This window comes from Coturnix japonica, chromosome 1 (genome assembly GCF_054131305.1).
Source record: "Coturnix japonica strain WE chromosome 1, WE-NBRP24, whole genome shotgun sequence".
NCBI lineage: Eukaryota > Metazoa > Chordata > Aves > Galliformes > Phasianidae > Coturnix > Coturnix japonica.
The window spans coordinates 178,076,385-178,089,460 of NC_140663.1; the positions used below are offsets into that span (position 1 = coordinate 178,076,385).

General features: G+C 46.7%; 1 protein-coding gene across 3 annotated transcripts in view; it reads left to right on the forward strand.

Moving 5' to 3' along the window:
- FAM168A (family with sequence similarity 168 member A) overlaps window positions 1-13,076 on the forward strand; it is a 115,139-nt gene that overhangs the window by 39,885 nt on the left and 62,178 nt on the right. For all 3 annotated transcript variants that reach the window (XM_085536655.1, XM_085536654.1, XM_085536656.1), the window contains one exon: window positions 11,864-11,951. In XM_085536655.1, the coding sequence (XP_085392781.1) occupies window positions 11,882-11,951 (70 nt within the window). In that variant the 5' untranslated portion in view covers window positions 11,864-11,881. The remainder of the gene's footprint in view (window positions 1-11,863; window positions 11,952-13,076) is intronic.

The window sequence follows — 13,076 nt, forward strand, 5'->3', positions numbered from 1 at the left end:
CAAGCCCTTTATTGCAGGTTGTCTGAAAGCACTTAATCTGAGGTAATTTAGTTGTGATACGACCTGGCTAAGCTCAAAATGACACACGGAAAAAAGCCGCCAAATAGAGCCATCTGTTTTCCTCTCCTCTAATTGCTCGTTCAGCCCCAGCCGCTCCGCAGACCGAAGGACCCGCTTAGCTCTGAGTGCTGTGAATTAGGGCTCCTTGTCAGCAGCCTGAATGCAGAACCTTAGAGGACCTTCCTTTAATTTCAGTCCCTCCCTGCTTACTTCAGCCTCCTCCTTAGGATGTGCTGCTGTAGCAGAGGCTGCTCTGCTAAGGGCAGAACCTCCCTGTGATGCTGTGCTTTGTGGTTGTGCTGAAGCTGCAGCCTGTGTTAGCATATCTCTGCAGGCAGGGTGCTGCATGAAGAAGCTCTGCTGAGTGCAGGACCATGCACGTTTTCCCATTGCAACTCCAGCTTGCACTGCCCATGCCCAACCATGTGCAAGTGTATTTAATGCAGTGCTGGAGCATGCTGCAGTGACTGGACCTGCATTTGTGTGGCTCCGTGGAATGGTTTGAGCATGGAGCACCTTCGTGTCCATCTGCAGCTGCACATCCCTTTGCTAACACTCCTTCCTCTGAGCAAGGGCACAGCAGCTCCCATAGAGCCCTTTGCAAGCTGTAAACAATCAAAGCTTTCAGCAGTCTCTGCTGTTGCTGCAAACAGGGAGAGCAGTTGAACTACTTTGTATTTTATGTGGATTTGCATCAAAGCAGGAGTGCAGGATAGGGTACAGCAGGTAGCTCGGGGAGTCCATGTGATGCTGATGAGAACCCTTCTGCTTCTTTAGACACAAATTATCCCTAGACCCAGTGCTCATTGCTGTGCAATGATTGTTTTGCCTTGACCTGGCCTTGACCTGGCCTTGGCTCTTCCCCTTTTCCTTCCCTTCCCTTCCCTTCCCTTCCCTTCCCTTCCCTTCCCTTCCCTTCCCTTCCCTTCCCTTCCCTTCCCTTCCCTTCCCTTCCCTTCCCTTCCCTTCCCTTCCCTTCCCTTCCCTTCCCTTCCCTTCCCTTCCCTTCCCTTCCCTTCCCTTCCCTTCCCTTCCCTTCCCTTCCCTTCCCTTCCCTTCCCTTCCCCTGATGTAGAGATGCTGACAGCTGCATACACCCTGCCTTCATGGAATCATAGAATCACAGACATGTCTGATCATAGATGTATAGAATCATGCAGTGGTTGGGTTGGAAGGGGCCTTAAAGCCCATCCACTTCCAACCCCATTCCATGGGCTGCTTGCCAACCAATGGATCAGATTGCCCAGGGCTCCATCCAACCTGATCTTCATGGACGGGAAGTTCTAATGGAGCAAAAGTGGCTAAAGGGAAAAAAATCAGCTTTGGGGTCGTGTTGTGGCTGTTTTTAGTGAATGCCCTCTTTAATGGTGTACAAAACTCATGCTGTGGATGGCTCTAAAAATACTCTTGTGTGATGCAATCTGTTTGTTGATGAGGAGCTGCTCCATTTGCAGGCACCTACCCGTTCTTCTGGCTGTAGGTCTGGAATAGATGCCCACCCTCACCCTTAAGTAAGTGCTGTTCCCACAGGCATTGGGGTGCCCCAGTGGCAAGGCTGTATGGGTCCCCCTGGGACATCTGAAAGCCGTGTATCCATTCAACCCTATGTGAGCTGGGGAAGCAATTACAGAACTTGGAAAGGTACTGAAACCCAACGACTCGTAATGGCTCAGTTTATTTCGGGAGGCAGCCTAAAAGCCACCCCTGGTTACAGGGCGTGATGTATTTCAGAGGAATAGCACTTCTTGTTGTCCTCCTACTGAATCCAAGCCCGTAATTGCCTGGGAGTGGTGAAATACCTGCACTTAGCGAGGTGCTGCTGGTCCTGCCAGCCAGGAGAGCTGGAGAAATGAGCCTTTGTTCTGAAACCCCGATCCGTCGTGATTCATGCTCAGCTCGCTTGGTTCAGGGAGCAGCATGGGACCTGACAGCTCTGGCAGCGAGTGTGGGCGAGCTGCAAGGCAGGCCGCTGTGTTCCCTTGCAAGGATGTTCTCCTATAGACTTCCCAGCTGAACTGATTTAAGAGGTTCAGTGGGTTTTTAGAGGCTTAAAGGCCTCACTGAATGCATCCAGCATTGCTTTCTCTCAACTGAGCTCCATCACACCTATAGCTCCCTGGTAGTGCGTGTGCTTCAAAGGGATCTCTACTATTTATGTATTGATTGTTTTCATGTTAAAAGGACCGTGGCATAATGAAATTAGTCCCAGTTCCTAAACCATGTTGGTAAGCTTTTGATTAACCCAAATCCTCCTGGAGTTTTCATGGGCAGGTCTGCCAGGAGGTTGTGCAGATCCACGTGAAGGTCTTGTGAAGGTCCTTCCCAGCCTGAACCCAGTGATTCGGTGCCACCCCTGGAGGTATTTCAGAGATCAGTGGATCCCAGGCTGGTTTGGGCTACAAAGGACCTTAAAGGCCACCCAACCCCAGCACTCCATGGGCAGGGACCCCAGGTGCCCACAGCCCCATCCATGACGTTGGGCACCCAAAGGGATGGGCACCCCCATCTCTGGGCAGCAGTGCCAGGGCCTCACCACCCTTTAGGTAAAGTATTTCTTCTGCACATCTGACCTAAATCTCTCCTCTTTCCTATCACCATCTGCCCGTGATGTGTGGACACGACACTGAGGGACATGGTGCAGTGATGGCACTCAGCCATTCAGGTTGGTGGTTGGACTTGATCTTGAAGGTCTTTCAATGTGATCCTATGGTTTTCCAAGTCTCCAGCCTATGTCAGGATGTGTGTCAAGACATGGGACGCGGTCAAGCAGGTCACCTCATGTTTGAGCAGCATTGCAGTGTGCAGTGGGTGTTCTTGCTCACTGCTCCCTTTGCCAACAACTGGAGGCACAGCCCCAGCTATTCTCCCCTGCATTCAGTTTTCTGTCTCCCTCTCAACAGAAGGCTTTCAAAACCAGATGACAGTGGTGAATGCAAAGCAGGAGGCTCAGTGTGCTGAGCACAGCCCAGGAGGAGATTACAGGGCTGGGTCAGCAGATAACTGTGAGCTCTTGTTGTTGGAAGGAAGCAGGGTCTGATGGCATGCAAAGATGTTTGGCCTCTGCCATGGTTTCCCATTCTCCTATGAAAACGACAGGAGATTTTACCTATCTGCAGAGTGTAATCCTTCAAAAAAAGAGCCATTGCTCTTCCTCTGCATGACACCAAGAAAAGAAAGAAGGAAAGAAAGGAAGAAAGAAGGAAGGAAAGAAGGAAAAAATGAAAGAGTAAAGGAAAAAACAATGAAGGAAAGAAGGAAGGAAAGAAAGGGGAAACCTTAGAGAAACGTCTCGCTGTGTAATGCCACTCTTCACTAAGGGCACGTTCCCAGGCCCTGTGAATTACAGAGGTCATGCTTACTCTCTCTGTTTGCCCTCCTCCTCTTTCCATTACGGACATTGTTTCCCACGTTGCCTGGCAATTGGCCTGAAGATCTCCCAGGTCCTGCCCCATACTCTGCACCACGGCTGTGCTGAGCACCATCAAGGATGGAGAAGACCTCTAAGATCCCCAATCCCAACCCCAACCCATCCCACTGTCCATGTCCGTCTCCATCCTCCTCCATTGTTGCAATGGGATATTCCTCACGTCCCAGTATTTCCTACAGCACAGCTCCTTATTCACTCTCTGTTTCTCATCCTCATTGCTGGAAGCTGTTAAAACTGAAGCCAGGAATTGGATTTTGTTAAGAAGAGCACGGCGTGCTCCACCCGGTATTGCATGAAACGCTGCATTGGAACATTGAGCCCATTCTGGGGGCATGTAAGAATAGAGCTGTGAGTTCATTAAAAGCTGATTGTAGATGGAAGCTTAAAACAAAAGAAATAAAGAACACTGCCAGGCCGTGTTTTCCATCCCAGGTAACATCAGTTATCAATCTGGGTGCTGTCAGAGGAAAACTGGGAGAAGGGAAATCTCCTGTGTAGGTGGAGAGCACCTGTTGGATGATTGATGGGGTTAATTTAAGGCATGGATTGAGTTGTTATGAAGAGTGATGGCACAGAGGATGCTGTGCACAGAGATGTTTCTATCGGGATGAAAAGAAACGTGTCAGAAACTGCTTGCAAATTAAGGATCTTATTTTATCCCCCCTCCTCCCCCTGAAAATGAATCCATAAATAAGGGATGTTTGTCTGTATTTGGGTCCATGTAGGATCAGTGCGGAACGGCCTTTGCTGTGGGCAGTCTCCAGGTGAGGCCATGGGGAAGATTTGGGGTAATATGTTAATTATTTTTTTAATCAATTAATGAATCAATTAAATTGCAAACTCAGTCTCTTGTGATAGGGATTAATACGGGGATCCCAAGGCCGAGGTTGTCCGGATAGCTCCACATATGGGACAGAAACCTATTTGAGGTGCATGGAAATGCTCTCATTTGAAGAGAGATGTTTGCTGGGCTGTTTTGGGATGGCAGCCAACAAGTCAGCATTTCCTTCCTAACGTATTTGGAGAGACCATAGAGAATTATGTGGGTATTTTTTCATGTGAGCATATACTGGTATTTTCAATGGAGCTGCTTTGCTGTTTGCTCACGTGGTGCCATTCAGCCCCAATCCCGCTGTATCCCCCCAAAAAGCAGTCAGGCCGCACTGAATTGGGAGTTTTTCTTTTCAGCTGAGAGTGCTGATAGCAACTGCCAGCTGTGAGCTCCTTCAGACTCCATTGAAGCCCTTCCAAGCTCTTTATTTTGGGAAGGAAAATCCGGAAACCTGCGAGGAGAGTTCATTGTTGACTTGCTGTGGCCTTTCATCCCTCCCTTTGTGTCTGCTGGGAGCGTTCCCAGGAGCCTGGGGCTGTTTGGGTGAATGGGAGCAATGCAGGCTGAAAAACTTCCCTGGGTTTTACAGTGATTATGAAACAAAAACATGAACTCTGCATATTGCATGTATTGTAGAAGTGTACTGTAGACTCACAGAGCTTGGTCTTCTATAGTGCCTATCCCTAACCCTGGTAACTCTCACACTGAGCATTGAGTTTGTGCTTGAGTACAGCTTTGTGAGCTTACATAGCCTTCATTTAAAGCTTTCAAGATCACACTCATCTGATGTAATGTTTCCTTACCTTTACTTGGTTTTGTGCTCTTGCACCAGGTGCTTTGGCATCAACTCTCCATCGATGCGTGGTTGATAGAATGGACTTAATGGACTTAGAAGTCTGTTCCAATCTTAATGAATCTATAGTAGAGCAGTATTTCAATCTGGACCAGAAAAGAAAGGACTGGGGACTCGGGAGAGGACCTTGGAGGGCATCAAGGAGCCATTGTGGCTGGAAGTTGTAAATCACACAGTAGAAACCTGCAGGGCTTGAGTGCTGACCCAGTAAAGCTGGCAGGGTTCTGTTTTGTGTATTATTAAGAGGCCCTCTCAGTTCTGGTCTGATTTAATTCCAGGAGTATTGTATTTCTGGTGCGTCAACTTTGTCCTCCACTCAGACACCAGTTGAGATCGTTATCCCGTTGCAGTGCGTGGGAAGATGTTTTCAGTGTTCAGGATATGGCTGGAAAGTGGTTCTCTCTGACGGAGGGGAGTGACTGCAGAAATGGAAGGAAAGCAATTAGCGGCTGCGGTTGGAAATTCTGGAGGAAAACGTAAATTGAAACATGTCTTTGAGGATAATGTGACCTTTTCCGGTATTGACTGATTGTGCAGTGGGTCTGAAGTTGGTTCATGCCATTTAGTTTGACTTTGTGGAAGAGGAAACACAACGCTATAGGGTGGGCTAAAACCAAGAGGTGGTTCGTCTGTGATTCGGATGTGCCGACGGTTCTGCAGGTGGGAGTGGGCTCTGTCCAACCTTCTAATTCTCAGTCTTACCCTGACATGTTTTGTGCTCTAATCCCTTCGAGATGTGAGTCTGCATCTCCACAAATGCTCAAGTCTTCTGTATGAAAACCAATACATGTATGGTAGCAAGGCTTTGGCTCTGGGGCTCTCTTGGTATGCGTTACGACGAGCGCATCACCCGCTGCTCTCCTTCAGGCTTCTGAGCTGCTGCAGAGAGCAGCTTTGGGGGTGATGGATTGCTTCATACTTAGAAAAAGCTCAGAAGAGGGGAAGCTTGTTTTTATTAGTGCATAAATTGTATTTTATGAATATTGTTTTTGTGGCTGGTTTTATGTCTGGCTCCTAAATTATACCTTCTCTTAGTGGGAGAGCAGTGGTTGGCTGAGCAAGGTCTGGAGCAGTTTGAGGAGCCTTGGATAAGAAAGATAAGGGAGAATATTTTGCTTTCTTTCATGGTGACTGCTTGAAAGTTGCCACAATGATTTAAGATGGATGTTTATAATCCAGGGAAAAACCAAAGTTTCAGTAATTGTGTGGTAGGTCAAATTCTGCGCTAAGTTAACCAAAAAGTGCTGCTTAGTGCCTGTTTGGCATCAGGGCTGATGGGGTAAATAAAATGTTGTGATCTGGTGGGTGAGGCATCTTGAAATGTTATATTTGATGGATGTGCTCCAGGATAAATAGAGGTGAATGGAGAACTGGGAACAGCAGCCTGAGCCCTGCTGCCCCTCAGGGCTTCTTGTGTCCCCATGGCTTCTCTAATGACCAACCCCAATCTCCAAAGCCATTGTTTGTGCAGAGGTAGAATCAGAGGCTTCCAACTGTGTATCCTGGGTTGTCTCCCTCGCAAAACACAATGAAGTCGAGTTGTTCAGATAAAAGAATTGAGATAATCACCAGACAAGATGTGGCTCAGTTGGAGGGCAGGATGGGAGCACTACGTGTAGCATTACAACAGGGTTTGCTTCAAAAGGAAAAGTCAGCAGGTCTCAATTTGAAGGAATTAATGGGGATATATCAGTGAATGATTTGAGAACTACTGGGAGTTGGTGTTGGACACACAGGGACACATGTGTTAGATATCTTTAAAGATGCTTTTATTTATTGGTTACCTGCTGGGGAAAACACATCTATCTTGCAGATGTAAAGCAAAGAATTTATAATGCTGGTTCATCTGCATGCAGACATTTTGCTCTCTGAATACCAATTAATATAGCATCACTTTGTGTTAGAATCATTTTTTATACTAATATTGCTGAAGTTTTGTTGTAGCAAACTGGTTTCACATTTGAAGGCCAAAGGGTGTTTGTAGAAGCTCCAGGCCAAGACATTTCTTTTATTGTATGTTTTTATCCTGTTTAGTGTAATTGAATGATGAAGTTATTTAGATCCCCTGGCTTTTAGGTAGATCATAAACTTCAGCAATGGGAAGGTGAGGATTTTTCATTCCTCAGCTCTTATTTTTGAGGCATCATGGGGTTGGTAACGTCGAGCTGCTTTGTGCTTACAAATAAGCCATTAAGTTTTCCATGTCATGAACACACAGGCACGTTCCCATTTTGTGTCCAACAAGATGCAGTTCCTGCAAGTGAACAAGCCCCAGATGAGCTGATTAACAAATCTGAATTTGTCTCATTTGGGAACACGTTGGAATAACCCTTTATCTGGGTGGAAGAAAAGATAAACATGGAATCACCAGGGCTGGAAGAGACCTCCAGGGTCATCCAGTCCAACCGCCTATCACCAATAGCTCTCACTAAACCACATTTCTCAACCCAACATATAAACGCTCCTTCAACACCTCCAGGGTTGGTGACTCAAGGTCAAGTTATGGCTGAGGTGCAGTTAAAGGGGTAAAAGTAGACAATATGTTGCACAACCAAAACTTAGTGTTAGTAATTCATAGTTAAATGCAGCACTGAACTTCTTCTGTAGTCTGGCCTTCCTTTGGTTCACCCATCTAAATTGATAAATATTTTTAAATTATGTTTTATTCTTTTAATAGAAGACGAAGCCAAACAGTGTCAGTTTTGACCAGATTCTTCTCTAAGATCTTAGGTTAAATATTATTCTCTACTCGAGACGTGTTCATTCTGCTATGCCCAAAGAAGTCTACTTTGCCCAGAGCTATGGGTGCCCCAACCCTGGAGGTGCCCAAGGCCATGGATGGAGCTTTAGAGACCCTTCCAACACAACCATGCTGTGATTCCATCTAATTTGTGTAAGTAGGAAGTACTGGTTGTGAAAATGATGTTGTGTGGAAAGCTGAGCTCGGGTGCGTTACCCTTCAAAACATGGATAGAAAGTTAATTGAATTAGTTTGGCAGATCCCAAGTGAGGGTCAAACTTCAAATGGCTTAGCTGAAAAATGGTCAGGAAATGATTGGAATGAGAATGCAGTGCAAGGTCAGGAGAGCTTTTTGTGTTCAAGGAGGTTTGGGCTGAATAGAATTAGCATGTGACTTTTGTGAAACGAGTTTTAAACACTGATGTGTAGATCAAGAAGGAAATATCTCTTCTGGGTTTGTCTTTGTTCGCAGCCTCTGATGTTTGGTTCCATGCTGGCCGACAAGAAATAAATAATTCTTGGTACATGCATGGGGAAAATGCCACTCGATTTCAACAGAAAAACATAAGAGCAAGAAGCACATATGTTCTGATTTCAGAACAGACTGCAGATTCATCAAGGCTGGGGAAGACCTCTCAGATCCCCATGTCTGAGCCCAGCCCCACCCTGCCCACTGACCACATCCTGATGGCGCATTACAACCTCAGTGCTGAAAAGTACAACACAAGAGCTGGGGTGGAGCGAGGTGGAGCCTCATCCACGATAACTCACCTTCACGTTGTTTACTCTTTTCATTGCAGTTGTGTCTAAATTTATGATTTAATCTACAATTCAATTTCCCAGGAACGTGAAAGATGCGCCTGTCACGGCCAGCCTCCCTCTTTTAAGAATACAGTAAAATATATTTATTTCCAAGTAACGCTATGTTTATAAGATATTCTTCACTTAGTCTGCAAAGAACATGAAAAATAACTTTATCACCTTCCTGAAGCTTGCACGCTGGATTTGTGCTCTCAAAGTTTCTCCCATCTCCTTCAGCACTGTTTCTCTGCTTCCAAAGAGGTGGTGGGGTCACCATCCCTGGAGGAGTTCCAGAGCCTTGGAGATGTGGCACTGAGGGACATGGCTGGTAGAGTTGGGTTGGGATCAGGCTTGGGGATCTTGGAGGTCTTAATCGTCCACAGCAATTCAATGATTTTCTGTGTGCAGAAGCATGCAGTGCCTTCAGATCTGAGTATTGGGGTGGGAGATGCTGCTTGCGCCAGTGTGAACATAGAAATATTTGCATTAAAATTTGTTTGTGTGTAAAATTGTTGATGGCCATCAATGTTGGAGGATTCAAAGCTTTGATTGCTTTGGGAGGCAACGAAGGTGGTCCCGCACAGAGCTTTTCCAAAGGCACAAAGCAAACCAACATCAGGAAACCAGTGGTGCATAGGAAGGAGAAAATAGATGGAAATGTCACCAGGTTACAGCCAGAAAGTATCCCAAGGCTGTTTGCTCACAGCTCATTCCCATGGCATTGCAGCTGGGGTCAATCCTTCAGCTCTTAGCGGGGTCTCAGCAGCTTCCAGGCAGTGGAGCATCGCTGTTGTGGGGTCTGGGGAGCTGTGGGAGCTCCATGCAGCACAGCCGTACTTGCAGTTGTCTGTTGATGATTCATTACTGTTAGTCTTTTTGTTGTGCACTCATGGCCGTGAGCAAGTGCTGCAAGTCATTGTGATGAGGGAGATTTAATTTTGCTAATCCCATTCTATTCCCATTTCAGTGTTACTTTTCGAATGCCACGACACAGTGCCTGTAATGAATTTTAAATGGGGTTTTGAATGGTGTTGTCTTGCAGAATGTATCGGAAGCTCATCTGAATGTGCTTTTAAGACGAGATGCTAAAAAGAAAGCAAATCATCCGTCTGAAATGCATTGACTCTTCCATGCTGGCTGGAGGTAATGCCATGCATGCCAAGTGGGAAGGAAGAGCCTCTTCCTCACCGGGCTCTCAACCCCATCGTGTGATTATAATCTGTCTGTTTTGGCTAAGAGGCATTTTCTTTTGTCCTTCTCAAGAAGTGTGTTCTTTGCCTTGTGGCACAGCACCCAATGCTGCCAGACATATGTGGTGGTGGTTCACCAAAGCCTTCTTTATCTATAGGGGGAGCAAGAGGAGATGTGGAGAGGTGAGGGGAAGCTGAGCCCCGCAGATCTTGTGCCTGTATTGGATTGTACTGCTTCATTTCTCATCTGTTAGCTCTCCTCCATTTCCAATCAGGTCCTGTTTGTGGCATTTCTGACGTAAGGCATCACGTGCTGTGTAGGAGCTGTTAGGTTATGTGCTTTGCTGCTGCTGTGATTCAGAGCACTGTTACACTGGGGAGGTGGCTCCCACCAACTGTGTTATTTCCATGCTCAAAGCGGTTCCGATGTGTGCAGACCATATTTATTTCAGCAGCTCCACTCACTGACCACTCGTCCTCCAATCTCTCATGGGACACAGTGATCAAAACCAGTGCTGGTCCTGTGGGCTCCTGCAAACCATGCACCAGGTGGGATGTCCAGTCTGAAAGACCAAAACCCAACAGGAACCCTCAAAGCACAGAGCATTGCTATAGGAGCCTCAACGTGAATTCTGCAGCTCTTTATACATTGAGCTGTGGCAGCCCTCCTCAGCCACTCCTCACACCCTTTGCCCTCCAGACCCCTCCCCATCCCTGTAACCTTCCTTTGGACGTGCTCTAATAGTTCTGATATTGAGGTGCCCAGCTCGCGGTGCATGGGAGCTCTGTGCTGATATCCCATGGCCAACACCATGGCCATCCCATGGAGCTCTTGTGTTTGCTCATAAATCCTTCCAGTCTCAATTGCTGCAATGCGCCTTACAGCCATCATTTCCTTTGCTCTGACAATTGCTCTTTCTCTGCTAACTTTGGGGTGGAGGGGCAGCTGATTAATTAAGCAGTAATTGTTGTCAAGTCGGTTGTTCCTAGCGTTTAACATTTGACTTGTTTACTGTCCTGAGGTACAGCGGAAGGAGTTAATGATCTAACAAATTGCACATCCATCACGAGAGACTTGCTTGGAAAGGACAACTGTATTTATGAGCTGTAAAATAATACATTTTAAAACCTCACGTTTTGGAGTAGGATCGTTGGGGTTCGCCTTTGAAACTGTCGCTAGCTAGCTGCGGAGACAAATGTGTCGCCTAATAAAGTTTAATGACTGATTTTCCTATTAATCAGAATTGAGAATGTGCTTCATTAAGATAATTAACTGAGCAGTTGCTTAACTGACAACTGGTAGACGCGAATTCCCAAGCTACTTGTTTTCCTCTAAATAAAACTCAACAGAAGACAGCGGGTGCTGCTGTTGGAGATGAGCCATCTCGCCCACCTTGCCATGTCCGTGACCACCCCAAACAGCCACTGCTTGCCCTGGGCAGCCCCCACAAATGCTTGTGCAGCCCCCAGGCCTTGGGCAAGAGGTTGCTGGAGTCGGTTGAGTTGCTCTCCATTTCATTGGGTCTTTTGTTGGCTTACAGATGAAAGGTCAGTTCTCTGTTCCCACTGTCTTCATCACCCAAGAAACACAGGCTCTGCTGAAGAGGTGAATTCCTCTGCTCAATTTCTGGCTTTTCCTTGTTCACTGCATGGTAGATTCTGGGTCATGAATCCTGAGGCCCACGAAGGTAGGGAGTATGTGAAATTAATTTGTTCCAAGTGTATTTATAGGCAGTCTGTGCAATGGTGAAGAAGTTAGAGGAAATAAAGCAGAGATCCAAAACTTGAATGATGGAAGACGCTTTATGGTTGTAACATCAAGCTGTAAATCCTTTTTTTTCTCAGCTCACCGTGTCCTGAATTACAACGAGGTAACCCCAGCATGCAGCACCGCTGTGGATCTCTGAACGGGAGTGCAGTGCAGGCTGCTGTCTCACCTCTGCTTTCTTTTTGTCTGCAGAGTTCCTGATCTTCCACCATGAACCCGGTTTACAGCCCCGTTCAGCCTGGGGCTCCCTATGGAAACCCGAAGAACATGGCGTACACAGGTAGGACCAAAACCTCCCTGTTGGTTGGGGGGAGAAGGCTGTCGTTAACGAGTGGTGAGTCCCTTAATCAAGGGAGAAGTGGATGGCATCAGGGGCTCAGCAGTGAGGTTAATGAGAAGAGATGGGACCCAAATTCCACCCGTGGTGGAGCCAGTTATTTGGGGAGCGCGCTGTTGTTGTCGTCGGCACTGATTCACACTGCATTGTTGGCTGATTGTTTTTGTTTTCAAATTACACTTGGGTTGAGTTGGTCCTACATTGAACAGTGATGCCCATGTCTGTTTGAAGCCTGTGTTTAGAACTCAGTTGTCTAACAGCATCAACTTTTAATGCTTGAAATAGGCATTGGGTTATGCTCGCCATCATTATGTGACTAGTAGGGAGATGATGTGGAGTGACAGAGAAAGAATTGAGCCCAGAGAGGGGCCTTGCTTTGGAAAAAAGCCTCCATTTGGATGTCTGTGTTCTTCCCTGGGTGTTGTTTCACAAGCAGGGTTCTAATGGTGCAACCCTTCCTGCCATCCACCTCGCAGCGCTCTTCCTTCTAATATTTAGTTGAGTGTCATTAGCTATTAATTAGCTATTAAGTGCCACGTTGCGGTTGTACTTCGTGTTCACTTTACCAGCTGTGTGAGTTGACTTTAAGCCTAACACATGAGACTGCTTTGTGGCGAGAAGTGGTCAACAGCGCATGGAATTGAGCATCCAATACTCTCAGCTGTTTCATCTGCACGGCGTTGGCTCTGCTCCCTCTTTCTGGCAGCAGATCAGTCCTGCTGTGTTGCTGGAGGAGTCCTGGCTGATAACTCCAGTATGGAGAGTTCCTCAAAGAGGTTCTGCCCTATTTTGATCCCCCATTTCTCTTTTCCTCGGTTAAATTTATGCATGCTGCTTAGTTGGAGATACTTCACACGGGGAAACTTTGGTCTTCCAGTCAAAGCATGAGAAGCTTTGGGAAAATTTCTCTGTGAATAATCAGAAATATCACATAGAGAGAGGACTGCAGACTCCAGCAGTGCTCGGGTGGGAGAAGCAGTTCCAAAGTGTGCACTGGAGAGAGCAGCAGTTTTGTGCTTTGCAGTGTGTGGATGGGTTTCATAAGAGTCTACTTCTCTCCCACTTCAC